This window comes from Anguilla rostrata, chromosome 13 (genome assembly GCF_018555375.3).
Source record: "Anguilla rostrata isolate EN2019 chromosome 13, ASM1855537v3, whole genome shotgun sequence".
Lineage (NCBI taxonomy): Eukaryota > Metazoa > Chordata > Actinopteri > Anguilliformes > Anguillidae > Anguilla > Anguilla rostrata.
Genome location: NC_057945.1, coordinates 28143366 through 28171288, shown reverse-complemented (window position 1 = coordinate 28171288; position 27923 = coordinate 28143366). Strand labels below are relative to the sequence as shown.

At 47.0% G+C, this 27923-nt stretch overlaps 1 protein-coding gene across 1 annotated transcript; it reads left to right on the top strand.

Moving 5' to 3' along the window:
- The first annotated feature begins 4489 nt into the window (after nt 1-4489).
- On the top strand, nt 4490-27651 carry rybpb (RING1 and YY1 binding protein b). The gene is made up of 5 exons (XM_064304322.1): nt 4490-4677; nt 5246-5371; nt 21377-21634; nt 22066-22152; nt 23511-27651. The coding sequence occupies exons 1-5, from the start codon at nt 4652-4654 to the stop codon at nt 23758-23760; spliced, it is 747 nt and encodes a 248-aa protein (XP_064160392.1). The 5' UTR covers nt 4490-4651; the 3' UTR covers nt 23761-27651.
- Nucleotides 27652-27923: the final 272 nt, after the last annotated feature.

The window sequence follows — 27923 nt, the reverse complement described above, 5'->3', positions numbered from 1 at the left end:
CCTACTGCCTCTGTGTCTGCTACTCCCCTCTCCTGCTGCCTCTGTCTCTGTTACTCCCCTCTCCTACTGCCTCTGTCTCTATTACTCCCCTCTTCTACTACCTCTGTCTCTGTTACTCCCCTCTCCTACTGCCTGTCTCTATTACTCCCCCCTCCCCTACTGTCTCTGTCTCTGTTACTCCCCTCTCCTACTGCCTCTGTGTCTGCTACTCCCCTCTCCTACTGCCTGTGTCTGTTACTCCCCTCTCCTGCTGCCTCTGTCTCTATTACTTCCCCCTCTCCTACTGCCTCTGTCTCTATTACTCCCCTCTCCTGCTGCCTCTGTCTCTGTTACTCCCCTCTCCTGCTGCCTCTGTCTCTGTTACTCCCCTCTCCTACTGCCTCTGTCTCTGTTACTCCCCTCTCCTGCTGCCTCTGTCTCTGTTACTCCCCTCTCCTGCTGCCTCTGTCTCTGTTACTCCCCCCTCTCCTACTGCCTGTCTCTATTACTCCCCCTCTCCTACTGCCTGTGTCTGTTACTCCCCTCTCCTGCTGCCTCTGTCTCTATTACTCCCCTCTTCTACTGCCTCTGTCTCTGTTACTCCCCTCTCCTACTGCCTCTGTCTCTATTACTCCCCTCTCCTGCTGCCTCTGTCTCTGTTACTCCCCCCTTCTACTGCCACTGTTTCTGTTACTCCCCCCGCCCCTAAAATGATCTAAAAATACGTGATAAGTAATCATATGAGGTGCAAAAAAAGCATTTAGTTTATCTGAGATATTAATTTCAAATAGTTTTAAATGCCAAAATGATTTGGATTGGTATATAATACAGTATAAATGTCTGGGTTCACAACATGGCAATGGTTGAATAATGTTAAATTATTCTTAACTTACAATGATAATTTACTGCTGTAAAATGCATTTGATTTTTATTTCTGCATTGAAAAAATGTAAAGTGCAACACACTTTACATTTTGGTTTCCTACACATTCCTCACTAGACCAGACATTTACAGGGATGGCCAGTTGCCATGCCTATGCATTGGAATATTTGAATAACAGTGACTGCTAAAGTGAATATAAAATGCTGTTGTTCATTTTCATTCAGGACTCGCACATCCTTTTTTAAGATTCTCCTTACATGATGGAGAAGTTCAAATCTTTTTTAAATAATAATGTGTAATCAGGACACTTCATGTGATAAAAAGTTATGAAAGAGAAATTCACTCAAAACCAGTCTCTCCCTGGTGGACTTAAAAAAAGAGGAAATAATGGATGGGCAATTGTGCTAACAGAGGAACTGAGTTGATTTATTGACAGACTTTGTTTTATTAGTCATTATGTCATTTAAGCTAGGGTACGGAGTTGGGAGTGTTTCAGTCTCAAAGCTAACAATTACAGAGAAAAGAGGCCTCAGCTTTGTTTAGCTGTTGAATCTTAAGCCCTGTCACATTCTGATGTCTCTTATCTGGAACAATTTTTTAAAGTATGCTTCACTTTGAAAAAAATCAGCACTATTTACTGACTTATAAAAGTCAGTTAGTGAGGAGAGTATAAGCCACTTTAACAATACAATTTGTCAATGACAACTTGGCAACTTGCCAATCATAGAGCATGCTCTTGCAATATCAAAATTTAGTTGAGGTAGATTTTATTAACTGAACCAAAGGGGAGTGTGCTTAAGGATTCCTAACTTCTATCTCAATCTAATTTATATTCTCTTTTAAGAGCTATTTGTCTAGGTATGGTATTTGCAATTCTTGCTTAACATTTATATTTATCTCTGATAATTCCTCCGATAAAGTCCTTTTAACTGGGATTACAATGCACTGTGACATTGCAGCTCTGATTTTCAAATTTTGTGCCTGAAGATTTTAGCTTGAATTCTCTTAAAACAAAGATATAAATAATAACTGATGCATACTGTTCTCATCAAGAGGGTAAAAAACAATTCAACCTGAGAGCATATCTGATACATTTGATGCATGAGCTTAAATATATCAATGTTACCGTTGTGTGTGCAAATGTCAAGGTAAATTAATTGAATGGTTTTTTTTTTTTTGGGGGGGGGGGGGTTTGGAGGCAGTAACATTGAGTTCACAGACTGACAAAATAACTTTTAACAAAAGTATGTTTGGGAGGCAAATGCTTTGGGGTTCCATTTTTGACAAATAATAGTGGATTTTAAGTAAGAAAAAAGTGCCTAAAATGTAATATGGAGGTCTTTTTAGCTTGAGGCCAAAATGTGCTACTTAGTGGAGCAGAAAAAAATGCACAATAGTACTTAGAATTATGAGAACGTGTTAATGGCTTGCCTGATTTAGGCTTCGCCTCTCATAGGGTGAGCCTTGTCTGGAATAGAGGAAGGCTTCAGAGGGAACAGCCAACAATTCCCCCAATATTTTCCATTTTCTTGACTATGTTCACTTGAAATATTTTACACTGAATTTAAATTTAAATTAATTTTCTTTTTTTTTAAAATGTAATATTGTTTATGTTATTTTATATATTTACACCATAAAAATATTAAATGTATTGCCTCTGCTGATGTTTCTCTCCATTAGTCTACCATTGGCCACTTCATCATTCATCTTAAAAATAAAGTCCATGGATAGCTTCAATGAAAAGCTGGTTTTGTGAAAGGGAAAATTGCCACTCGTCTTCAGACCTCAATAGTAATTGAACCTCAAGGTCTTATCCTCTTGATGGTTCAGAGAAGGTGCCCTCGCAGCACTTGTGATTGTTAATAGCTCTGTTCACAGAAGCACCACAGTTACCTTGCTTGCTTCTTTTCATTTTATTTTTTTTATTTTTTTTTGTGGAAAAGTGGACAACATTTTTCCACAGTTTTTTTTTCACATCATTGAAAAGCTGGTAGGCATATGCAAACAGGTGTCTTAGTAAGGTGTTGGGCCACCATGAGCCACCAGAACAGCTTCAATGCACCTTGGCATAGATTCTACAAGTCTCTCTGTAACTCCACTGTAGGGATGGAACATCATTCTTCTAAAAGATATTCCCTCATTTGATGACGGTCCAAAATCTCCCATAGGTGTTCAACTGAGTTGAGATCTGGTGAATGCAAATGCCATAGCATATGATTCACATCATTTTCATACTCATCAAACTAATCAGTAACCCCTTTGTGCCCAGTGGATGGGGGTATTGTCATTCTGGAAGAGAACACTCCCATCAGGATAGAAATGTTTCATCATGGGATAAAGGTGATCACTCGGAATAACTTTGTATTAGGTTTCTCCACTCATTTATTCAAGTTTTTTCTTTAATTTGTCACCTGTCCGTGTATATATGTAGGATAAAAGATAAAGCAAAGAGTACACTATAAAATTCCAAAATAAATGAATAAATTAATCAAATATCAAAGGAACTGCTTACTTAACTGTTAATTTAGCATGCAGTTTTGCTTTTTAGATATTTTAATTTCAAAATGTCATCAGTATTTTTTTAAAATAATTATGCACATTTGTAATTACATATTAAATATTTGCAGTAATTGTGAATTGTTTCTCTGGTTTAATTTTTTAATGTTGGTCTGAATCATGGTTGAAACAGAAGAAAAAAAAACAATCAATTTGTATTACATTGCATTTTCAGCAAAAGCCCCAATGGGTTGTACTTCTTAAGTAACAAGGTGCCGTTCGTGAAAAAAACAAAAACAAAACATGTATGGTGTATGAGGGCACCCCGCTCCTATGTGTTTCAGTGCAATGTCCTACAGCACACTGTAATAATATTGATGTGATTCATACAGTATATACATCGTTGTGCTTTCTAAAGACATTGCATACATACACAGGGCATACAGTAGATCATAACAGATTAAGAGATGCTTCACTTTAAAGCCAAGTATGCAAACATTCCATGTAGACTAATACGTGAATTACTAGTTTATGAGCTCACTATTAACTAAATAATTGGCTCGCGTTATTATAGGTCTACCTCGGGGACTATGGCTGTCAATAGGCTACTGTGTTTTTTTCTCTTCGTTTGTCATGCACCGTCCAGGTGAATGAGGAATGCGCCGATGACAGGCAAATAAAATCCGTGTCTTGGACGTCGGTGCTGAAAATGACCCTCATCAATTGAGATGTATTGTTTAGACTTGAAACGGAATACATGTTATGGGATCGTTGCTTTATTCTAACGTGTTTCTTTCTGGTATAAAAGTTAACGACAAATTTAGGAAATGTTCAGCCGCGTGTCCCAAAATGACCTCACTCCCATCCCGATTAATATGTGAGACTGCATTGAATAATCTGTTGCTTGTTGGCAAGCAGATCGTCTCAACGAAATTATGACACCGGACCAGAACTGGAATTTATTATTATATATTTTCTTTCCTTGGTTAAAGGTAATGTTAGCTATTTAATGTCTCCTTAATGTTACCGTCATACAAGCAGCTCGGCATATAACTTGATAGCCTACCGTTTTCGCTTTTGTATTTCAGCAAGACTTTTAAACCGAGGCGAGCGGTGATAGGACAACTGGAGTCACGTGCGCAGTCGCCTTGCCCTGCCTCGAGTCGGTCAGTGAATGTGAGCTTGCCAGGCAGCTTTAGCAGCGGTTCTATCTGGATCCTCCACACAAGCTGTAACAGTTAGTCTACTATTAATTACAGAAACCTTTTTCTTCTTTTGGAAGACATTTTTCATCATGGGCGACAAGAAAAGCCCAAGCAGGTACTGAACCCGTCTAGCTCAGATCGTTTTTTGCCAATTAATGGAAATTATGGAAGGATTCCGTGCCGTTTTGGGGGTGATATTCGGATGCTTTCTCGAGGAGTGTTTCTCCCTTTCCAGTTTCTAGCCAGGGCTAGAACAGTGCAGCTATGGCGGCTTGCCTTGCTCTCTCTCTACTCTCGACTCACTTTCAGACAAAGGGAAATTTACTGGGGATACGCCTGGCTCTTTTCGGAAGTGCAGTTTGGTCATAGAATAGCTCGATTAAAGTCCAGTGTGGAATGGACATTTTCGACGTTCGACGACGAACGTCTTTATTAAATGGACATGGGTAGGTGGCTTAGCTAGCCTAGTGAGGGTAACCGAGAAAACCCAGCTATTGGTTTGCCAGCTTGGTCGCGAGATAGCTAGCCAGCTAGCTACATAGCTAATTTGACTGTCTTGCTAATTCGATGTTTTCCTCTGACAGCTCATCTCTGTGGATTCACGATGTGTATTTTACTGGGGCTATGATTAGGTGTGAATGCAGTAAACGCTGTTTTGATCATTATTTTGTTAAATTCTTAAGGCCAAAAAGACAAGCCAAACCCACGGCAGACGACGGCTTTTGGGATTGTAGTGTCTGCACCTTCAGAAACAGTGCCGAAGCCTTCAAATGCAGCATCTGTGATGTGCGGAAGGGCACATCGACAAGGTATGGCTTTTTACTTCGCTTTTAGGAAATGGTTTGTTCGTCTTTTTCCCGCATGCTTGTTTTTCCCAGCAGTTTGCTCTCGCTAATGTTGACCAGCTGGTCACCTAACTAGCTACGTTGCTAACGATTCTGTCTAGGTAACGCAGTAAGCTTTACTAAAGCAATGTGAGATTATGACTTGTTGATTTACGAGATTGCAGACATTTAGCTTGGTAGCTATCTTGCTAACCGACTTGCTGATGTGTTATGCATAATCAAGTCAGCAACGACCGTAGTACAAATTAACGAGATGTCAAGCTTGGCAGCAATATTTTATTATCTCTACAGGTAGCAAGTCGGTGAGCTAACGTTGCATTAGCCAGCGTTACTCGCCGACTGCGTCTCCGGTGTGGCTAGACGCAATGCCATAAAGCTGACTGGCGAGTTAGCTAGAGATTTCAATGCCGTTTATTTGCCCAGAGTAGGGATCATTTTGTTTCAGGGTTCTGCTAACAACAATATAGTACATATGGTGTAATGCGAAAATCGCATCTTTGCTGCCGAATGACCTTTAAATTTATATATGCAATAGCTAAGCTGTAACATTATGGCTTGTAAACCAGCGCTATCCTATCTTGCTTTCATGGGGTAAAATCTCTTTATTATGAGGTAATTTAACAAGCGCACTGTCCAGCAGCGACGCTTGCATCTCTAATGTTATATTTTTGCGATTGGGTACCACGTACAGCTAGAATGTGCACTCAATTTGCAAGTCATATAGGCTCATATGTATTATTGGCTCAAATGAAGGTATTCGATGTTTCATTCCAAAACCTAGCCTAATACAAATTCCTACTAAAAATAGCATTATTTGCTATTGAAAAAACGAGGCTAGACCACGTCGTCCCTTGACTCTGATCAGTTGACTATATGTGCCATATGCATGGCCACTTCAAATAGTGATGCCGATTATTGAACTTGTTTCCTTGACTACTGTTGCACTCACTGTTTTCAGTGCCACTTGCACACAAAGAAACGCTCAAGCACTACAACTGAGCAGCAGAGAACGTGTTAAATAGATGAAGCAAAGGATGGTATTCTGAGTGAAACAAAGAACAGAAGAAAAAACATGTATGGATTGTCAGTTTTTTTCACAAATTAAGTGCGGTGTGGCTCAAATTTGAGTTAAGGCATTTCATTTGTGTATTTCCTTGACTACATGGGGTCTAAATTTTGCAAACTGTTCAGATTTTCTTTGCCTTGAATTATTCACATCTAGCACTTTGCAATTCATAAATGAGCTACCTGTCATTCAAAATATATGAATATGAAAAATTTCATATTTTCAATGGCACACTTGTTGATTGTAGACCACTTTTCCACAACGAGGGATCCACCCCTATTTTTTGCAAATCATTTTCTTAATTGCAATTTTATTTCTTTATTATTTATTTTTTTAACGAGGCGTTGGTTTGAGACTGTCTTCCTGCAGTAGAGTCCCTGTGTATAATGTAATTGTCCTCTTCAGTGAAAACATGCACGTGGGGGATTTTTTTGAGTTTGGAAAGATTGTTGAAGTACTTTTCTGTTTTAGGGGTAGTATTCCTGCAATATGATTGTCTCTTCTGATTTACCTGATTTGCCTACAAAGCAGGTCTTGATTGGCTAGATGTTTTTTTCATTTGATCTAGAGAAACCACAATTTGGTTTGAGAGCATTGTAAGAGATTGTGATATTGGCATACATAACCTTTCCAAATGATACATTTTTATGAAGTTCTTCCTCTGAGCAGAATCACAGATATGTCAATTACAATAACGCCCGCCCCCCAGAAAAAAAAAACCACGTGTACAAACACAGCTGGAGAGTTTAAAATTTTGATTTGTTGTGTGACGCAATGTCACTGAGTAATATCAGTACTGTGTAATCCTTCCCGAAAGCCCCACGAATTAACCTTTTGCTGTTGTGGTTTTCGAATGAGTGTTTACTAACGCACACTGCACTGGGGGAAACACAGAGGAGTTTACCGCTTTTGAAAGTTGTTAGTTGTTTTTGGTTTTGCCGTCTTCCTTTAGTGTTTGTCTTCTGGTAGGCCTACTTAAGAAACCAGCTGATTGCTTTCAACTCCGAATTGGGAAATGTTGTCAGTTACAGTAATGCCAGGAAGTGACAATTATCTTAGCCCCTTACCAAAAATCTGTTGGCAACCGTCCCATTCTCTTAGTATGGTGAATGGAATTTCATGACACTTCTCAAGTGGTTGCTATATTCTCATTTGATATAAATGGTAAGTCTTTGATTAATGCAATTTTGTTCTTGTATAAGAAAGCAGAATCTTATTATGATGAACGCTAATTAGCTATCTTGTCCTCTGTGTTTGATGTATTCCAGTCATGCATACAGAAGTGCCATGCTTTCAGCTAAATGATCCACATTTATGAGCCTCCCCCTCCCCCTCCTCCTTTTTTCTTGCATTCCCATGTTGTAACTGGGCCTGTTGGCTCATGTAACCTGCTTGGTTCACTAATTGTATTGTTTATTGGTTTATGTTCTATAGCCTAGCTTGGTTGTGTGGGTTCGGTGTAGCTAACTAGACCTTTGTTGGAGTACTTGAGATTGATATCAGTGCCTGTTTAAAGGGTTATTTCTCAAATTTGTCAACCCATCAGTTTGGATCATCAAAAATGCTGTACTTTCAATAGAAGTTGTATGATTTCTGCCGGTTACTTAAAGGAAATGGAAAAGAAAGCACATTTAAGTGTGACATATAACTTGTACATGTGCTTCAATATTATATTGCAAGATCAGTTGCCCTTAAAACTGCCTACCAGTCTAAGATCTTAAGATCTTCCTAGCTCATATGCTTAATAGCAGGACTTTTATTGATGACTTAATTGATTCAATCGGTGTCTAAGAGTGACCAAATTCATGTCAATTTTGGTTTTATATAAGTATTCTTTTTGACTACACTCACTCAGTAAGTCAGCAAATAGGTGACTTACATAGTGAGTGGGCATATTTAGACTTTGCTAACTTGCTATGGCCTGATCGTTTTGGTACACCTGCTAATAACAACCTCACTGGCAAACAGGTTTTGATTCTTATAAGTATTGCAGTAAAACTCAGACCGGTTAATTCATTTATGTTTCTCATTGCTGCTTACTGTTTATTTTTTTGTTTTCTGAGGGCAAATGATGACTCAGAAAAGCAGTGCTGCTCTTTCTGTTGTCATCACTCAGTACACTGTGCCCATGGCTGCCTGTGTTAGCCTGTGCTTGTGTTCTTGCACATGACTCGCTGAGCACTCCAGAGCTCAGTACAGCTGGTTTCACTGGCCCTGCACTTTTGTGCACTTCTGTGGACAGCACTGTGTACCACTCCAGACATACATGTTTACTGGAAGCAATACTGGAAGCAATTCTCAACAAGTTAACTGTGGGACTTCTGTTGTTATTATGGTAACAACAGTGAGACCACAACGCAAACAATGAGGCGTGTGTGTGCGCATGTGTGCGCACGTGTGTGTGTTTGTTTCTGTGTTGGAGGGGGGTGCTTTCATTGTAAAATAATGGCCATTTTCCATTGTACAAAATAGTTGAGGATCCATCCGTACAGGAAACCTTGGTAGTTCCTGAATTGTGTTCCTGTTGCTGTGTCCATGAAGTCATGATGAATTTGGGAGGAAGTGACAAAAAAGAAGAAAATTCTTGTTTTATTTTATTCCCGTATTATTACGGGATTGCAGTGGTTGTTTTCCAGACATTAGTCTGACCCTCATGTATTGCCAGGGAAACGGCTCCTCTCTTGCTAGTGACCTCTAATTTTGAACATGTGTAATGAAAGTGAGTGCTCTTATAAATTGTTTAACCAGTTACCATGTTAAAAATGAGGTAATACACAAGACGCGTGGTTACGTGATTTTAATGCACTCTGCGGAGGGTGGTTTTTTGCCTCCGCATTGAGCATTAATGGCACCGCTGTAGCAATACCGTATAGCAGAAGAAAATATTGCAATGCTATGGTGTATCTTTTTTACCCCCCCCCCCCCAGTCCCATGGGGTTGGTCACGTGGCACTAATTTCCTGCCTTTTTACTCGCCCTCTGCGTGGGTCACGGAAGACCTCTGAATTTCACAGCTGGTTTATGCATTTCGTCTGCGACAGAGTCGTTAACGCATAGCCGAACGTGATTAGACCTCTTCACGTTGAGCGCCCGTGGGAAGCCCTGCAGTGGGGCAGGTAGGCATGCCTCGCATTGCTGTGGCCACAGGCCTCCAGGCTTTCACCATGCAGAACCAGAGGGCTGCCAAACGAACGCGACACCTGAGGTCAGTGTCTGCTTTCACATGGGCTGGGCCTCAAAGACGTGCTGCTGATGGAATGTGTCCATTAAGACCTTTTACGTGTCCCCAGATGAAGGGAAGTGTTGATGGCTGTGCAGTGTCCCTTTAATCTTTGATTGCGGCTCGTTTTACACACTGCCTGTAGCTTCACCCCGTGCCCTGTGTGGCTGACTTAGCTGCTGCCTAGGCTATATGCTGCTGCCGAGCCAGAGCTGGAGTGGGCCTCAAACGCGTAACTGAATTAAGCCTACGCTGCGCTCTGTCTTCACTCCTGTTTGCGCGATGCTTACGGTCTTACGGTGTGACAGGGAGATGCACCCAGCTGGATCTGGTGAACAACCGTGACGGTTATCAACGGCCATGCCTGCTGTTTCCTCACTGGCTGCCAGAGGCTTTTCCGTGGGGTCTTCCTGCTGTCTTTGTTAAGCTGGTCTGCATCGGAGGCTACCTTTACTTTTGCATGAAGACATGAGTCCCATGCTAAATTCCTTGACACTAGCATGATTTTTCAATATTCATGCCTCTCTGATAAGGTTGTGTGGCTATGAATGAGCAGTTAACTGGATCGCACAGCTGCGTGCACTCATTTGAGATCATTTCTGCTCTCAAGGCTGATAGACAACAGCCGTACCAGAGCAGTCTGCAGACTTTAACTAGCGGCAGCTAATGCAGTGAACAGAAATGATTGCTATGGATTATTCTTCTCTTGGTTCACCTTTTGAATCTTAGGGTAAATGCAGGGAGATGATGTGGCATTTATTATGGGATTTGGAGTGCAGATGCAGTTCACTGACTCCTCAGTAATGGGAGGAATTGTGCCCGTGTGGCCATTTTATGTGCCTGGCATTTATAAAGCAAATATGTAAAGCTTAAACCTTAAAGAAAATGTCACTTCTGCTCCATTAGCTGACTGACCCCTGATCTTTCCATGCATTTAACTGACTCAAATTTCCTGCATCAACACCTCAGTGTGGTGCTCCAAGTCTTACACCTGCCCTCATGTGTAAACAGTGTTGCAAAACTTTTATAGAAATGATGGAATCCGTGTTCATGTATATCGGAACCGAACAAACAAGGAATTATCTACATTTTCGCTGGCTAGATTCACACGAGGTAGGCTATTGCTCGGTGGTCACAGGTAAATGTGCAACGGTGAATGTTAAATATTTTACTACGTTTTATGACATTGGCTAGGTTTCACATAAAAGCTTTTATGAAGTTTGGAGAACATTACTGGACTTCCGATTCAGGAGTTAACATACTGGTTTATGTTAACAGGGCAGCGCAAGACAGCGTAATGGCAAACTACATTGTATTTGCTAGCCAGCTGGCTACCAAATTGGCTGTGTTAGAAGAAAAAAAATGTATTCCAAGGAAGCTGACTGTCACTGAAATGTCTAGCTGCTTTAAAGATGAAATAACCTAGCATTAGCTAGTATTTGTTGTGCTTTGCTTTGGAGGGTAGACGTCCTGCCTTGCCTAAGCCATCCAGAGCGGTCATGTAATGTGTGAACAGGCTCAACACTGAATTTTTCTGTGTAGATGATTTATCTGTGAATGGGGAAAACCACAACCTAACCTGGGAGTTCCATGTGTGAAAGAGGCTAGAGTGATGCATACGCGATTAATGGCATTAAGCAGGGTGGGGTGGTTGCAGTCGTCATGGTATTGCAGTCGCTACGGTTACTCATCTGGTATGTGTGGTCTGGCAGCAGCGCGGCTTCAGTTAGAGCAACGAAAAGCGGGATGGAAGAATCACTGAGTAACGGCGCGGTGACAGAGTGCAGCATCTCCCCCAGAAACCTGGCAAGTCAAAATAGCCCTTTACAGCTGTGAACGCGGTAATGAGCACACCAGTTTACGCGCTGGAGCGGAGTCATCATTATCAGGGAAATTTCATAACTGCATTAACGCCGACTCTGTGATAATTACGCAGAACCGACGCACTGACGCACTCCGTTTGTGCCTGGAACCCTCCCTCACCCCAGCAGCCCTTTCAGGAAACTCTGCCGCCTATTCGTCATTAACAGCGTCTGTCAAAACTTTACCCACAGCTCTCCTAATGGATGGCTTCTCTGCACTCTTCCTGTTACCATTAGCACAGATCCTGCTGTTGCCTTGAAAGGCATCACTCAAAGCGGTGATTAAATAGACTTTTGATGAGATGAAAAGCCTTCGCAGATTGACATCAGGCAGGAAGGGTAGAAAGTGATGGAGAGCGAGTGAAGAGGAGAGGGGGAATCGGAGAGATGGAGGGAGGAAGTTGAGGGGAGCGAGGCGGAATCGGAGAGATGGAGGGTGGAAGTTGAGGGGAGAGAGGGGAAGAGGAGAGGGGGAATCGGAGAGATGGAGGGAGGAAGTTGAGGGGAGAGAGGCGGAATCGGAGAGATGGAGGGTGGAAGTTAAGGGGAGAGAGGGAGAGGAGGGGAATGGGAGATGGAGGGGAAGTTGTGGTGGGAGAGGGGAAGAGGAGAGGGGGAATGGGAGAGATGGAGGGAGGAAGTTGAGGGGAGAGGGGAAGAGGAGAGGGGGAATGGGAGAGATGGAGGGGGGAAGTTAAGGGGAGAGGGGAAGAGGAGAGAGGCGCGTGGCTGGACAGGGTGATGGATGGCGGCTGTGGTTCACACTCGATCTGCCACGCGTCTCCTGGGGGGGGGGCAAAATGCAGCACATCATTACCTGAGAGAGAGGAGCAGCACAGCGCTCTCACGCACACACACACACACTGAGTCACACACACTCAGACTCGCAGCGCGGCAGTCGGCAGCCTGAAATAATGGGGTAAGCCGAGGGTTGAAATGACTGCACTGGGATACGATCGTCTTCAGTAACCATCCAAGCAAGTACGAGCATTATCTTTAAATAACAGGCTAATCGCTAATCCTCATCACGAGCTGCTCATTTACACACTGTAACAGCCATCAAGATGTCATTGCTTGTTCCATGCGCAGGGGCGCACGCTGCGTATACGTGTGCTATCACGCTTGTATGTAGGGTGTGTATTGCGTTCACGTGTGCGGTACATGTAAAGCGTATGCAGGCGCTGGTAGCTTTTGTCGCGTACGGATGCAGTGCTGATTAGCAGTGAGGACGCTCAGCGTGGAAGGCGCTGTCACACAGCTACAGCTTTTGCGGTCTGTGAGCTGCACAGCGCGTGGTTCTCAGCTGCTAAGTGGAATGTGAGCATGTTGCGCGGGACTGCACAGATGTTGAGCGCTCACAGGTCCTCATCCCCCTGGAGTGGGAGCGTGCTGCACAGACTGGAATCTGAATGAGTCTCCTCTTTTACGCTGGAGGGACTGAGCGTGAGAGGAGGGATATTTCAGCACCTTGTTTGCGGCTGCTTGGTGGAATGAGCGATGATGGCGAGAAACTCCGCTGAGATTTACACTGTGTATGTGTGTGTGCGCGTGCTGTGTGTGCGTCTGTTCTGTGTGTGTGCGCTGTGTGTGCGTGCGTGTGTGTGTGTGTGTGTGTGTGTGTTTTTGCGCTGCGTGTGTGTCTGTTCTGTGTGTGTGTGTGTGTGTGTGTGTGTGTGCGCCTCCGCGCATGTGTGTGTATGCGTGTGCACGTGCGTGCGTGTGTGCTTGTGCATGCATGTGTGTGTTTGTGCGTGCGTGCCTGCGTGTGCATGCTTGTGTGTGCGTGTGTGCTTGCGCGTGTGTGTGCGAAAATAATGGAGTGTGCACAAGCGCTCATTGGGGGATGTGTTTGAGTAACCAGGGGAGTGTTGGGGTAGTTGGGCCATAAATGGAATCTACCTCTTATGTTTTGATTAGGAGGTGTGAAGCTGTAAAATTGCTGCTCACAGTTGTGTAGATCTCAGTGTTGTGCATCGTGCATGTTGCCGTTGGGTTGTTTCACGTAAAGGAACCCGGCAGGTGTGTTTTCTCATTTATCATTTTCTTCGGGGGGGTCTGCCCCCACCCCCCACGGAGCATCTCCCCTGGGAGGGGCCAGGGAAATGAACTGTTGGAGGGTCACCGGAGATCACGGACAGCACGACAGACTCTCCACATAGGAGTGTGGCGCTCTGTGGGTGGACAGAATTCCCACATGCTCAGAATGGCCTGAGTCCGTGAGTGTCCCGCGCAGTGATGGTAGCCTGCACAGGCTGAAGGTCAGAGCAAGAGACAGAGAGGGCGAGAGATGGACAGAGCGAGACAATTTGAGTGAGAGAGCGAGAGACTGAGAGAGTGAGAGACAGACAGAGAGCAGGGTGACACCCGTCCTTTTTGTTTTCTTCTCAAATGGATGTGCGTTTGTACCTGACAGGAGACGGGCGGAGCTGCTGCCTGTCTCATGGTCCTGGCGGAGCGGGCTGTGTGAGGGCTTCTCCTCTGCGTGTTAAGTCCCAGGCGGGGGGGGCGGGGGGGGTGAAGGGGTAGGGTGAGCGTAGCGGGCCGCTGAGCCGCGCTCCAGCGGAATGGCGGGATCCCAGAGGACGCTCTGCGCGGCGCTGGCGGGCGGCGGGGTTTCAGTCCCACCCGTGAACGGCACAGCTGGCGGCTGCAAGTCTCCTCCCCAGAGCCCACGCCACGGCTCGGCGCTGTCCCGCCAGTGAACGCCTCCGCCTCCCGGCGCGCGCTCCAGCCCCGCTCCAGAGACGCGCCCGCGCTTCCTCAGCCAACTTTCACCGGCTTTAAAGGAAACATCGTAAATAAGAACCGCTACACGACCGCAGCTAACGGAAAGGCTAAGCGCCGTTAGCGCGCGGGGAGAGCCCGTCTCTCGGTAGGCGCTTGGGCTCGGCAGCGCGGGCGTGTGTGAGGAGTCCGGGGCCCGTGAGTAATGGCCCGTCCTCCTGAGCGCGCTCCGGAACGCGAGGGCCGGTAATTGAGGGCTTTCCCGCGGCGGGCCCTCGGCCGGAGCGCTCCGTCTTGTCGCGCGGCGCATCGGAAAAGCGCTTTGTTTCCGTGTCGTCTGGCCGTGGCCCCGGCTCACGTTTCTGGGTCTGTGTATTCATCTCCGCGCGGCGGCTGCTTTATTGACTTTCGCGCCCCGTCCGCGGCGCTGGGCAGCGTACCCCCCGCGGGCAGGGAGGGGGCGCAGGTCAAACGCCGGCCCGGGACTCTGCGGGAGCACGTGGGCGGAGGTCATCTGAGCGCGCTCAGTGGCGGCGGCTGCTGCTGAAGTTGCTGAAGCTGGAAGAGCTGGGGCAGCCGCTTACTGCCTAACACAGGAAGCAGGAGAGGAAGTGGAGGGCACTGCTTATGACTGGCTGTCTGCCATGGGGGAGGAGCCTGTGTATGATGGGCTGTCTGCTGTGGGGGAGGAGCCTGTGTGTGATGGGCTGTCCGCTGTGGGGGAGGAGCCTGCGTATGATGGGCTGTCCGCTGTGGGGGAGGAGCCTGCGTTTGACGGGCTGTCCGCTGTGGGGGAGGAGCCTGCATATGATGGGCTGTCCGCTGTGGGGGAGGGGCCTGCGTATGATGGGCTGTCCGCTGTGGGGGAGGGGTCTGTATATGATGGACTGTCCTCTATGGGGGAGGGGCCTGCAAACGATGGGCTGTCCTCTATGGGGGAGGGGTCTGCATATGATTGGCTGTCCACCATAGGGGAGGGGCCTGTGTATGGTGGGCTGTCCTCTATGGGGGAGGGGCCTGTGTGTGGTGGACTGTCCTCTATGGGGGAGCGGCCTGTGTATGGTGGGCTGTCCTGTATGGGGGAGGGGCATGCGTGTGGTGGGCTGTCCTGTATGGGGGAGGGGCATGCGTATAATGGGCTGTCCGCTTTGGGGAGTGGGTGGGGGGGGTAAGAATGACTGTGAGTGCTTCTCCACAGCCCCAGGTGTGTAAACAGGTCAGTGTCACAGAGGGGTCAGCCAGGACTGCAGGGTAAATTAGTCACAGTGTGTAATAGTCACAGGCAGAATGCTGCTGTGGCTATGACTGTGATTATTACACCCTGCAGTCCTGGCTTGCCCTGTGTGACACTGACCTGTTTACGCACCTGGGGCTGTGCTTTTTGTTGTGTTGACCCGTGCTAAATCCTTGTGAAGACCGATTTCATTCGAGAAATGGAAAATTATGAGCTCTTGAACAAACCTATGAGTCTTTTGTGACAGTGGCCAACATCTCCTTGCTAGCTCTCTGTTTCGTGTTAACTAGCCTAGGTCACGATTTAATAGTATCCTTGTTGGCAGCAATACTAAAGGACGATCGACACGCTTAATGTCTCTGATGAACTGGTCCGGCGTGTCAGCCGCAGCCCGGCGGTGTGCCATTGTGCGCCAGTATTTACACTCCAGCCCCAAACCGCTGCTGACGTACCGCCGCCGCCGCCGCCGCCTTCCTCTTTATCCGCCGCCGCGGTCCGCCTCCCTGCCGATCCGGCGCGGGCGCAGGCACGCCGCTCTCTCGCTTTCCTGTCCAGCCCCACTGCTCTCTGCAGAGAGCTCGACCCGCCCGGCGGCGCCGCGCTCCTCGGAGGGCCCGCGCACACGTGGTTCTGAGCGCTTATCCTGCGAATCCCCGCGGTCGGGCGGCGCTGACGCACGCCAGGACGGCGTGACAGATTACCGGCGCTACGCCGCGCGGGCGTCCGTGCGCGCTGTCGCTGGATGATCCACAGGCAGGACGGGGCACTGATCTCTGTAGTAAATCCACTGAGAGCAGTCAGTGCTGTTTGTACTGGGACGGGAGATCTGTTCAGTCGCCCATTGTCTGCGGTGCAGTTGGGCGCCTTGTTTTAAAGTATGGCTAGGACTACAGGAGAGAGGGTAGGAGCTGTGTGTTGTAGTAGCCGAATTGTTCCTGCACGCAGCAGTTCTCCACTGTAAGGAAATGGCCCATTCCCCCTTATCTGCAGATAATGTCATCCTGTCCCCCTCTTCAGATTACAAATGGAGCTCCTCGAGCAGAGGAGAACATGAGCTGAGGCCATTTTTTAAAATGAAAATGTGATCCGTTATGGTTCCCACCAGCAGTAGTTGCCCTGCTTAAGCATTACAATAACAGGAAGGCATCAGTCAGCAGAGCCTCAGTTACAGCCCCGGCTCCCTGTGCATGATGCCATGCCCCCAGGCGGTGGCTGACGGCTATGCCCCACCCCCTCAGGAACTTGTGTAAGTCTGACTTTCCCCGGAGCTATCCGCGGCGTTCACTTGAAAATATCGATTAAACGCCTCGACTCCCGTGTAAATTGTGGAGGTTGAGATTTTTTTGTTTGCGATTTCCATTTTCCGGGCTACACCAGATGACAGTATGGAAGTCCACACCACGGTCTGAAGAGATTGGGTTGGTCTCTTGTGTCTAAAGCAGGAACCCTTTTCTCTGTTTTTGTTTTGTGATGGATTCCTCAATTGTTTCATCATTTTTGGCACTCATAACAACTGGATGAATGCCTAACTGAAAAACTTTAAAACCTTAAGTAACATAGCATAGAGTGGAAATATGCTTAATGTTAAATCCCATATGGAATTTGTTTTTGACTTTGAGGTTAAGTCTGCCAACAGACTATTTGACTTAACTCATCAATGAATTTGGAGGTTTAGATGCGTAACAAAGTTTTGAGATGTGCTTTATATTTAGCCGCAGCACTTTGGAATCTTGTGTTCCTCGTTCCCTTGGCTTGTGTTTCACAGCGGTAAGCCACTGTAATGACTGTGTTGAGAGCTGCCGCAGCTTAACACTGATGTAATCCTGCTCGTCTCACCGCTGCTCCCATTGTTGTGATGCATGCTCTGCGGCTCCAGTAGGAGATTATGAGCGCTCGCAGTGTGGCTAATGCCAGCGGCCCAATCGCACAGAGCAGTCATGTGTTTTAAAGAGAGGACCCAGAGGAAGAGGAGTGCAGACTGGTGTCCAGCTGCCCCGCCTCCTCCGTACATGCGCCCTATCACCAGCAGCTTCAGCCAGGAAGCTGCAAGGCTTCAGATGAGCACTGCCGAGCTTCATCCCAACTCTACATGCACCCTATCACCAGCAGCTTCAGCCAGGAAGCTGTGAGGCTTCAGATGAGCACTGCCGAGCTTCATCCCAACTCTACATGCACCCTATCACCAGCAGCTTCAGGCAGGAAGCTGCAAAGCTTCAGATGAGCACTGCAGAGCTTCATCCCAACTCTACATGCGCCCTATCACCAGCAGCTTCAGCCAGGAAGCTGCAAAGCTTCAGATGAGCACTGCAGAGCTTCATCCCAGCTGTGATTTACTGCGGAGGTTAAAGAGCGAGATTCTGTAGTCCTCTGGTTTAGCGGTCGTACCGGCTGTGGGTTGTACTTTTTATGTCATTGTTTCAACATTAAAAGCAGCGGTGTGACGTTTTGGACCACTGGCTGTTTCTCAGCGCACTGCTGTTGGTGTTGTTGACAGATGTGGGTGTGGAAACAGAACGCACAATCGGGTATATAATATTAAAGCTGTGTTCACATTTCATGCACCAGTTTGCTTATTTATTGAAGATACGTCACCGGGAACATTAGTCTCAGACGTTCCTGTTATATAAGCTCCAGAAATGTAAGTGTGTCAATTTGTCTGGAAGGTTTTGTATCTTGTTGTTGATGGTCACCTCTCTGTAGAGAGGTTGTAATTTGTCGCTCGGCTTATTAGATGAAATTGGGGTTTCATCACAGTCTTGGCCGAGCAGGCCCCGGGTCCTGTGATGCAGCTTCAAACGCAGCTTTGACAGCCGGGCTGCTTCCTGTCGAGCGTTAGATCTGCGCACTCAGTTCCACTTCAGACGGCGTTCCCGTTCAGCCGGGGCGTAAACGGCGCAGTGACTGTGGTGCCGGAAATCCGGCAGGGAAGGCTCCGTACGCGGCCCCGAACAGGACGTCCCCTCGCCAGCGGCGGACAGGAGAAGCGTTGGGCGGGGCCAGGCGGGCGGGGCCAGACGGGCGGGGCGGGGCCAGGCGGGCGGGGCGGGGCCAGGCGGCCGCTCCAGCCCTCATCGGCACTCAGAGCAGACGCCGCATCGATCGCCGCATCGAGCCGGCGCTGTGACATGATTGCCCATTATGAGCCGATTGATCGCCTCGCGATTGGCTGGGCTCCTGCGGGAGACGCGTCAGGATCTCCGCCGTCTGCGAGCCATCAGTCAAGTGGAGGCAGCGAGTGGGCGGGAGTCGCGCGGTCTCCACGGCGATACCAGCCCGAGCATCCGCCCCGAAGCCAAGAGCAGTGATCACAAGCCAGAGCCGCCAGGGAGCCCTGGAGCACGCGGGCAGGGTGGTGTTTATGTGGCACTGCTTACGCGTTTGTGAAGCGCAGTGGAAGTTGGCGCTCGTACTAATCGCCGCTCGTCACTTCCACCCGTGCGTCAGTCCCGTTCTCCGTACGGGGCGGAGTGCTGTTTCCTGGTGCGTGTGAGTGGACTGGAGTGTGTGGTGAAATGAGAGGGAAGCTGCTTTGCTGTTGAGCTTGGCTGTCTCCTCAGCCTGCTGGTTAGGGAAGGGGCATGTTTACTTACTCACAGTGAGCGTCCCTCAGGTTGTGTAATTAGAGCAGGCTCTCGCAGACGCTCTCACAAGTGGCCGTGTTTCCCACTAAATCAGCAGAAACTCCTGCGTTTGGCGCTCTCCGAAACGCTTCTCGCCTGGGGATCTCCTCACAGCCCGGCAGTCTGATCACAGCCCTTCCCTTAGACGCTGATTGTGTGTCTGTGTGTGTGTGTGTGTGTGTGTGTGCGCGTCTGTCTCCGTCGGTGTGGGTTTGTATGCACGTGTGTGTGTGTGTGTGTGTGTGTGTGCGTGCGCGTTTGTCTCCGTCGGTGTGGGTTTGTATGCACGTGTGTGTGTGTGTGTGTGTGTGTGCGTGCGCGTCTGTCTCCGTGTATGGGTGTGTGTGTGTGTGTGTGTGCGTGCGTGCATGCGTGGGTGTGTGTGTGTGTGCGCATGTCTGTGTGTGTGTGCGTACGTGTCTCTGTGTGTCTGTGCCTGTGCGCATGTGTGTGTGTGTGTGTGCTGTACGTGTCTGTGCCTGTGCGCATGTCTGTGTGTGTGTGTGTGTGTTTGTGTGTGCGTACGTGTCTGTGTGTGTGTCTGCCTTTGCGCATGTCTGTGTGTGTGTGTGTGTGTGCGTACGTGTCTGTGTGTGTGTCTGTGCCTGTGCGCATGTCTGTGTGTGTGTGTGTGTGTGGTGTGTGTGCGCGCGTACGTGTCTCTGTGTGTCTGTGCCTGTGCGCATGTCTGTGTGTGTGTGTGTGTATTTGTGTGCGCATGCGTACGTGTCTGTGTGTGTGTGTGTGTGTGTGTGTGCTGTGTGTGAATGGGCTCGCTCGGCGCGTGCGTGTGCGGTGTGTCCTGGCGCGGCGCTCGGCGCGCTGGCAGACGGCGGGCTGTGATTATTTGCGCGGCGGGCGCTGTTGGCAGGGCCGGCGGGACCGTGCGCTCGCCTCCTCGCTGCCTCTCTCCAGCAGCTGCTGCCAGATGTTGAGCATTACGCTGGAGAAACACGAGCAGGCCGGAGCGGAGCAGACGCGCTCTCCCTCTGATCTCCACATCCCTTAACTCTTAATCAGCTCTGCAGGCAGGCCAGGGAGAGGCAGGTACGCAGGCATGAAGAGAAGCAAAGCACCCTGCAGTCTTTCAAATGCAAAACAGGGGCCTCACCTTTTTATAATGGCACTAACTGTCAAAGAAAAGCACTTTGATGTGTCCTATTCAGAGAGCCTTTTAATCTCCGCTGATTCATGAGACCTTCACACACACATGCTGATGCAGACAAACACGCACACACACGCAGACACACACACACGCAGACACACACACGAACACAAGCGAGCAGTGCCACCAGCCTGAGGAGGCATTTCACTCAGACCGCACCGAATCTTCAGAAAGTTTGCCTCGTTGCTCCTTTCCAGGAAAAACTCACCCTCTCACTGGTCTCACTGTGAGATGTATCACACTGGTGTTGAAAGCACTGATGTTTTCACTTTGATTTCTCCCATGGCCAATTCTCAAAATTTCCAGTTGTTGAACAGATGAGTTTCCTGAACAGATGAGTGGAATTGAACACAGTGTTGCGTAGTGCTGCGGTGATTTTCAGCTTCGTCGGCCGCAGTGACCGGAAATAAATCTGTGTTTACGCCATAGCCGCAGAAATCAAAGCATCGCTAAACAACAATTCCTCGGAATCAACCACCACGTTCATCTCGAGGTGCAGATGACATGGCTTCGGAAGAATGGGAAAATAGATTTAATTAGCTAGTGTCTTTGGAAAAAAGTGCTCTGAAATCATTGAAAGTATGATGTCATCATCTATTGTTTTATCTCAAAACACAAGAAAACACGTACCAAAAGTGGGTAAAGTAGTGTTTTCCCCCATAGCAGATCAGCAGGCTACTGAAGCTACTGGGAGCAAGTCCAGTTCACGCATGAGAGCACGTGTGTGAGCACAGAAAAGAGCAAAAAGAGAAGAGAGCACAGATTTATTTCTGGTCACCATAGTTGTACCTGCAGCCGTCAGTTTTTAAAGTCCTTAGTGTGGATCTGGGGAGGGGGAGAGAGATCCCAGTCTGGGCCCTTCCAAACACAGCTACCTTGGTAGTTTTCAGATGAGTCAGTGGGAATGACATACTGCAAAAGGTCCCAGTGTGGAATCGTGAGTTTCATTCATTAAAGAGCCCGTATAATAGCACTGCAGCTCAAACAGGCCGGCGTGACTAACGGCTGCTGGGCGACGTTTTGGTCTCCTCGCTTTGCGGTCTCTTCACTGACCGCTCCTCCCTGACTGGACCCCACAGGAAGCCCAGGATAAACTCGCAGCTGGTGGCCCAGCAGGTGGCGCAGCAGTACGCCACCCCCCCGCCCCTCAAAAAGGAAAAGAAGGAGAAGGCCGAGAGACCGGAGAAGGAGCGCACGGACGGAGAGAGGCCCGACCCGGCCCGTCCCGAGGGAGAGGGGGTGCAGCCCGACAAGGACAGGCCCGAAAAGGAGAAACCGGACAAAGAGAAAGACATCAGCCACCCAGTCGCCAAAAAACCCAGCAGCAAAAAGACCAAGTGAGTACAGCCCGTGCACAAGCCCCTGTGTCTGAGATGTTGCTCAGACACAACATCGCTAGAAGTGCTAAACCAGTAGGGGGTGCTCTTCTGTCTGTATTCTGTCTAAATCTAGTGGCTCAAAGCCAAGACACTGTACTGTAGGAGGTTCCTCTTGAGACATTTCAACTGATTTGTTGTGGAAATTCAATGTTCCTGTTCCCTCACTAAAACGTATCGGTGTTGCTCCATGTTCCGGCCAGAATCCCTGTATGCCTTTGTCATCTATCCAATAAAGCCCTTTCTACATTTATCCACTGAAAAACCCAAGAGAAGTGAGGCTTGTCCAGATCATTGGAGGACATACTCATGATCCCGTCTTGGGACCTGTGGACTACCCATAGGCTGGACTCAATATTTCGGACAAAGATGTGTTTCCTTTTTCTTTGTAGACCCAAGTCAGATTTTCATCAGAGTCCACCCGGCAGCATTCAGTCAGCAAATTCAACAATCAAGACCAACAACTCCCACATTTCGAGGTAAAGTATGGATTGTTTTGTCTTTAGTGTGTCTAGATAAACATGAGTAGTTGTGATTATCACTATCGCTGCTTTAAAATGCCTTTATTTTTGCAGAACAGTGAAGTGGACAGTTCCATTTCTGTTGCCTATTTCTTACAACTGCTCAACCATTTAAGGCAGATGGAATCAGTTATTCATTCTTTTTCTGAATCTGCAAGATGCAGGTGTTCATGCTGGCAGTAGTTCCTATGAAGTCATCCATAGGAGCAAATGTGATTGCATTGTTCTTCCTTTCTGAAGCATATACTTGTTATATACAGTACTGCATAAAGATCCGAGGCCACCCTTTCTTTTGTTTTCTTTCCAGTGAAAACAGCCAGTAAGTGCAAGTCATTTATTTTTTAGTTTCAGAACGTGATGCAGCAAAAATATATTTAACGCAAAACCACTCTAAAACCACAACTGGTGTGCAAGATCAAGTTTTTAGTGTGTCCATCCTATATAACGGCTTCCATTCTTTGATTTTCTTTGAGTTTTTTAAAGAAATATACAGGGATACTTTCCCATGCTTCTTGTAAACACCTCCAGTTCATTCTCAGAAGTTGGTTGCATTTTCTGCTCATCTCGAACTGAGTAATCCCAAACACATTCAGCGATGTTGACGTCTGGACTCTGAAGTCACTTCTGAAGGCAAATAGTTCTAGCATGATGTCATTGACACGTTTGGTAACAATTCTTTGTGGGGAGGACACAGCTGTTGCTTGTTTGTTGATTGGAAGGATGGAAGACTTAGTGGTGGTAGGGTGCTCAAAGGACAAAGGCTGATAGATTTGATAGTACATGTAGTGGTGGAGGCTATTCTGTAATTTTCAGTTAAATATGTTTCATGCATTATTGTCTGCCACTGGGCAAAAAAACAAAATGGCACTGAGTGACTGATTTGACTGGAAATTGAAGAAACAGAGGGTGGTCTGATGTATACATTTATCAGGATGATTGACAGCAGTGCTGTTTTGTGTAGTAAGCGGTGGTTCTCATTAAATACTGCTGTTAAGAGCTGAACACACACTGGAAAGCTGCAGGATAGTCAGCATTGGCGTCTCCCTGAGCAGATCTGTACTTGTGAACTGGAGTGACCCCCCCTGTCCTCAGCGCACACGGCTGCTGGTGTCAGGGCAGAGCAGTGGGGTAAGATAAGGTCCCCGCTATCTGAGCGCTTAAAGAACTCTCTGCTCCTCCCCACCCCACCCTGCCCTCACCCTCCCCTGCCCGTCTACCCACCCGCCCCCTGCCCCTCTCACCCCACCTGCCCCCTCCCTACCCCTCCCCCTCCCGCCCCCTGCCCCTCTCACCTGCCCTCCACCTCCACGCCCCAGACCCAAGCTGAAGAACATCGACCGGAGCACCGCGCAGCAGCTGGCCATAACCGTGGGCAACGTGACGGTCATCATCACAGACTTTAAGGAGAAGACGCGCACCTCGTCCACGTCCTCGTCCACCGTCACGTCCAGCACGGGCTCGGAACAGCAGCACCAGAGCTCGGGCTCGGAGAGCATGGACAAGGGCTCGTCCCGCGCCTCCACCCCCAAAGGAGACCTCTCCCTGGGGCACGACGAGTCCTTCTGAGCCCCGGACGCTCGGCCCACACGCTGGGATCCCCCAGGGAAGGGGTTGAGTGGCTCCGCCCCGTCCCACGCCCCACCCCCTCCTCCTCCTCCTCCTCCTCCTGACCCCGCCCCTCGTCCCCGCCCCTTCCCCGGCCTCGTCCCTGGATTTGGAGGATGCAGACAGAACACGGCTGCGCTCACGCCTCACCCACACATCTGTCCTCACGGGACCTGCGCTCACGGGTGCGAGCATGACGCTGGCAGGACAGCGGGGGCCTGTGGGAATGGCGCCCCCTGGTGACACCATGACACTTGTATGTATTCCATTGTTTTATATGTGTAAGTGGATGTGCGGCCTAATCAATTTTTTTTATTTTGTAAAATATGCTGTGCAGTTTTCCACCTGCTTTTTAACAATTCTGGCCCATTTTCATCCTTATTTATTGCTTGTTGCACCTGTACACATTTAAATATTTCTTTTTGTCTTTCGTTTTATTTCGTTCGGCTTCATTCAACTTTTACTAAATAGCCAGGCTTTCCTTCTTTCCTGTTGTTGTTAAAAAGTTGAAGCGGCAGAAATCTCAAACACTGGTGCTAGATGGGGCTATACTGTGAATGGGCTTCAGCTCCGGGGTGGCTGTCCACTGAGAGGGACGGAGCGCTGAGAGACCCCTCTGTCCCGCGCGGTCTGCCGGGGCAGAGCGGCCGGGCGCCACGGCCCCGCTCGCGGCGTTCACAGGGGGGTGGGTTGGACTTTAATTTGCCGCGGAGACGGTCCGCTAACGCTGCGCTAGCCTCGTTTGCAGGCGTCAGCCTGGCGACGCGCAGGAAAGAGAACACTAATGTCCGCGGCGGGTTCCCTCGGGTCCGCGGCCACGGGCCGCTTCACGATCGGTGCTACATGGGTCCTTTCAGAACAGAGGGAAAGGGATATCACAACGTTCGGTTCCGAACGCTAGAACAAAACCAACGGACCCGGTCCAATTCTGAGGTGACCTGGGAGCCAAACTGCAGCCCTCGCTGCATTGGATTCAGTTCTTTATTTTACCTTTAAACCGTTGGAATTCTCTCTCCCAACTTAAAGAGTCAGTTTGCCCCTGAAGCGCGATGGCCGATGTACAGATGTTTCTTTTGTGTTCTAACAGTGCTAATGCAGCCGGACATTTAATGAAGAATACTTTCAACCTGTGATGGACAAATGTATTGAGACTCCAATATCTTAGTGAAGGTAACTAAAACGTAATGATTATAACCTTAGTAACAGTACTAACGATGAAGCGTTCTTCTCAGTGCCCAGTGCTCAGATCGCAAACCTTGGACTGATTTAACCAAATAAAAACGGCTTTTTGTTCCCTAAAATTTTATTTTTTATCTCCTCACTATCTACCTTTGTCGGAAATGGCAAGTTCTCTACAGTTCAGTTTCCTGTTAAAGTAGAGTAAGATCAACACATTTTGTTTTGAATTGTACTAAACCTGTATAAAGAATAAAAAATGTTTATACAATATCTTAGTTTTATTTATTGAAGGACCAAAGGAATTTGATATTGATGATATGCTACATAGACTAATAACAATTTTAAAATGTTATTATAAAATGTGTGATATAAAATACATTTTAAATAAAGTCTAATATAATCCATTTAAATGGTGTAATTCTTGTCCACTTTATATAAAGAATGCATTCGGTTGTTTTTGTGTGTAAAGCGTACCTGGATATGAGAGGACCGCTCCATGCTCGGTGTAGTCTGTGTGTGGGACGCTGGCCCATTCTCTCAGTAGTGTGTGCGTGTGTAATGGAGCTGCAGCTGTAGAGTGAGCTGTGAGGCGGAGCTGACCTGCGCTCAGTGACCTCAGCCCTGGGGCTCCTATAGCCCTGTGTGTGTCAGTACAGCTGAGGAGCGCCCACACACACACACACACACACACACACACACACACACACACACGCTCACGTGCACACACACTCTCACGTGCTCACACACACACATTCTCACATGCACGCACACACACGCACAACCTCACGTGCACACACACTCTCACGTGCTCACACACAGACGTACACACACACCTTATGCGTACACACACTCACATTCACACACACGCACACACACACGCGTTCACACAGTCACGCGCACACACGCGTTCACACACACGCACGCACACACACGCACAAGCTCACGTGCACACACACAGACGTACACACACACCTTATGCGTACACACACTCACATTCACACACACGCACACACGCGTTCACACAGTCACGCGCACACACGCGTTCACACACACCCGCACACATGTGCACACTTCCACACACGTACACTTCGGCCTTTTTCCTGTTGGCTTAACTGGTAAAATAAATAAAAATAACGAAATAAAATAATTGTTAAAAGTATGCAATCAGGCACTGTTAATGATCCAAATCCAAATCATCAATAAATCTGGGCAGTCTCTTGCGCTGAGGGAACTGAAATGATGGACTGTGTTCTTCCTTTTCTTTTATATTTGTTTAGTTTTTCTGAGGTGATAAAAAATAAGATGAACTTCCTCAGATCGGAGGTTGGGACAGAATCCCGTTTGCTTTCTGAAATTCTGTGAACAGTTTTTAAAAACCTGGCACCGATGGCAACTACACTACAGGGACACTTGAAATGTAATCGAGCGCATAGCACACGGAACATGCGCAGGGGGTGGCTGTTGACTAAAGCATATTAGCAAAGGCCGTTCCACCATTTTTCAGTTGTGAAATGATCCATGGCTTTGTATAAAATACTTAAAGCGGACAGCGCTGATGTATCTGAGAACCAGGAGTTAAAACGTTTTTTTTATTTGTTGTTAATGTACTATTTAAACTGCATTAAGCGACTTGTATCAAAGTGACAGAAGATTTAGGATGTCTGCATTACATGTGATTAGAGAATCTTTTTTCTTTTCTTTTCGTTTAACATGTTATGTGAACAGAATAAGTGCGACATCCTGTTGAACTGCGGATGAAATATCCTGTATGGGACTAATCAAATACAGTGGGGCAGTGTTGATTGAAAAAAAAAAAAAAACATGTGAATATAAGAATATTATTCCCAATGGACATGCTTGACAATGTATTGCAATACATTAAATTCATATAATTCATATAGCCATCTTTTTCACTTGCCTTACCCAGTTCCATGCATATTGAGTCAACTTTTGTAAAACTTATCAATTGTATCTTAAATTATTGAAAATTGAATATTTGCTGAATATATGAACTTTGCTTGTATGTAACTTGAAATGGCACAAGAGCCAACATTATGAGAATGACAATGGAGCTGAACAGGTTTTAACACGCAAGCAGTTCTGTTCTTGTGTATGACCAGTAACCTTAATTTACTGTGTAAAGATGGTTACATTTTTTTCTTTAGCTTTGTTTGTCAGAGACCCAAATATAGAATGCTTGTTCAATTATGGTCTAACAATCTTGTGAATTTTTAATGTTATTGTATTATACAAGCTCTGTTTTTATTTTCTCTAATACGATGTCTTGTACAATGCTTTTGAAGTTTTTGCTCTGTAAAATTATGTAGGGTCTGTTAGTACATGAAAAGTATAAATATAAATATATATTTTATTTTATCCCGTTTTTCTTTTTTCCCCATTGGTCCTTTTTCCCCACTTTGCCGAAGTGTCATTGGTGATTTTGTGGAATGGTCAGGTTCATTTCCTTGTGCTCTATGTATTTGGGGAATTTTAAATGGTCACCGCTCCTTGTCTCGCTATATACAATACAATGTTGATATATACATGTTACCTGGCATGTGCACGACTTTGTTGTTAGAGGCCACTTTATCATTTCTTCTGCTTCAAATAGAAATGTCTATTTATGAATTATGCTTGTAGTTTTTCACAAATAAAATGGTTACATTTATTTAATTCTTGAGAGGCTTTGTTTTCAATTTCATGTATGTTGAAAAAGTTTGGATTATTATGTCTCGATCCTGAAGAATGCTTGCCAGTTACAAAGTACCTAGGCTATATATATATATATATATATATTTATGGACAAACTAAAGAATGCATTCTAATTGTATATGCAAATGTAGATTACTCCACGTTTAGCAAGGGCATTACATTTATTGCGATTTTGCAATTGCCTGTGGAAATTGTGTTTCTGCAGTAATTAGAAGTCACCGCATATCAACAAT

What these genes read in the sequence shown, in the direction of transcription:
- rybpb (XM_064304322.1), top strand. Translation starts at nt 4,652, where the DNA reads ATGGGCGACAAGAAAAGCCCAAGCAG. An exon ending in CGGAAGGGCACATCGACAAG is followed by an intron (nt 5,372 to 21,376) that starts GTATGGCTTTTT and finishes TGGACCCCACAG; the next exon opens with GAAGCCCAGGATAAACTCGC. An exon ending in CCCAGCAGCAAAAAGACCAA is followed by an intron (nt 21,635 to 22,065) that starts GTGAGTACAGCC and finishes TTTTCTTTGTAG; the next exon opens with ACCCAAGTCAGATTTTCATC.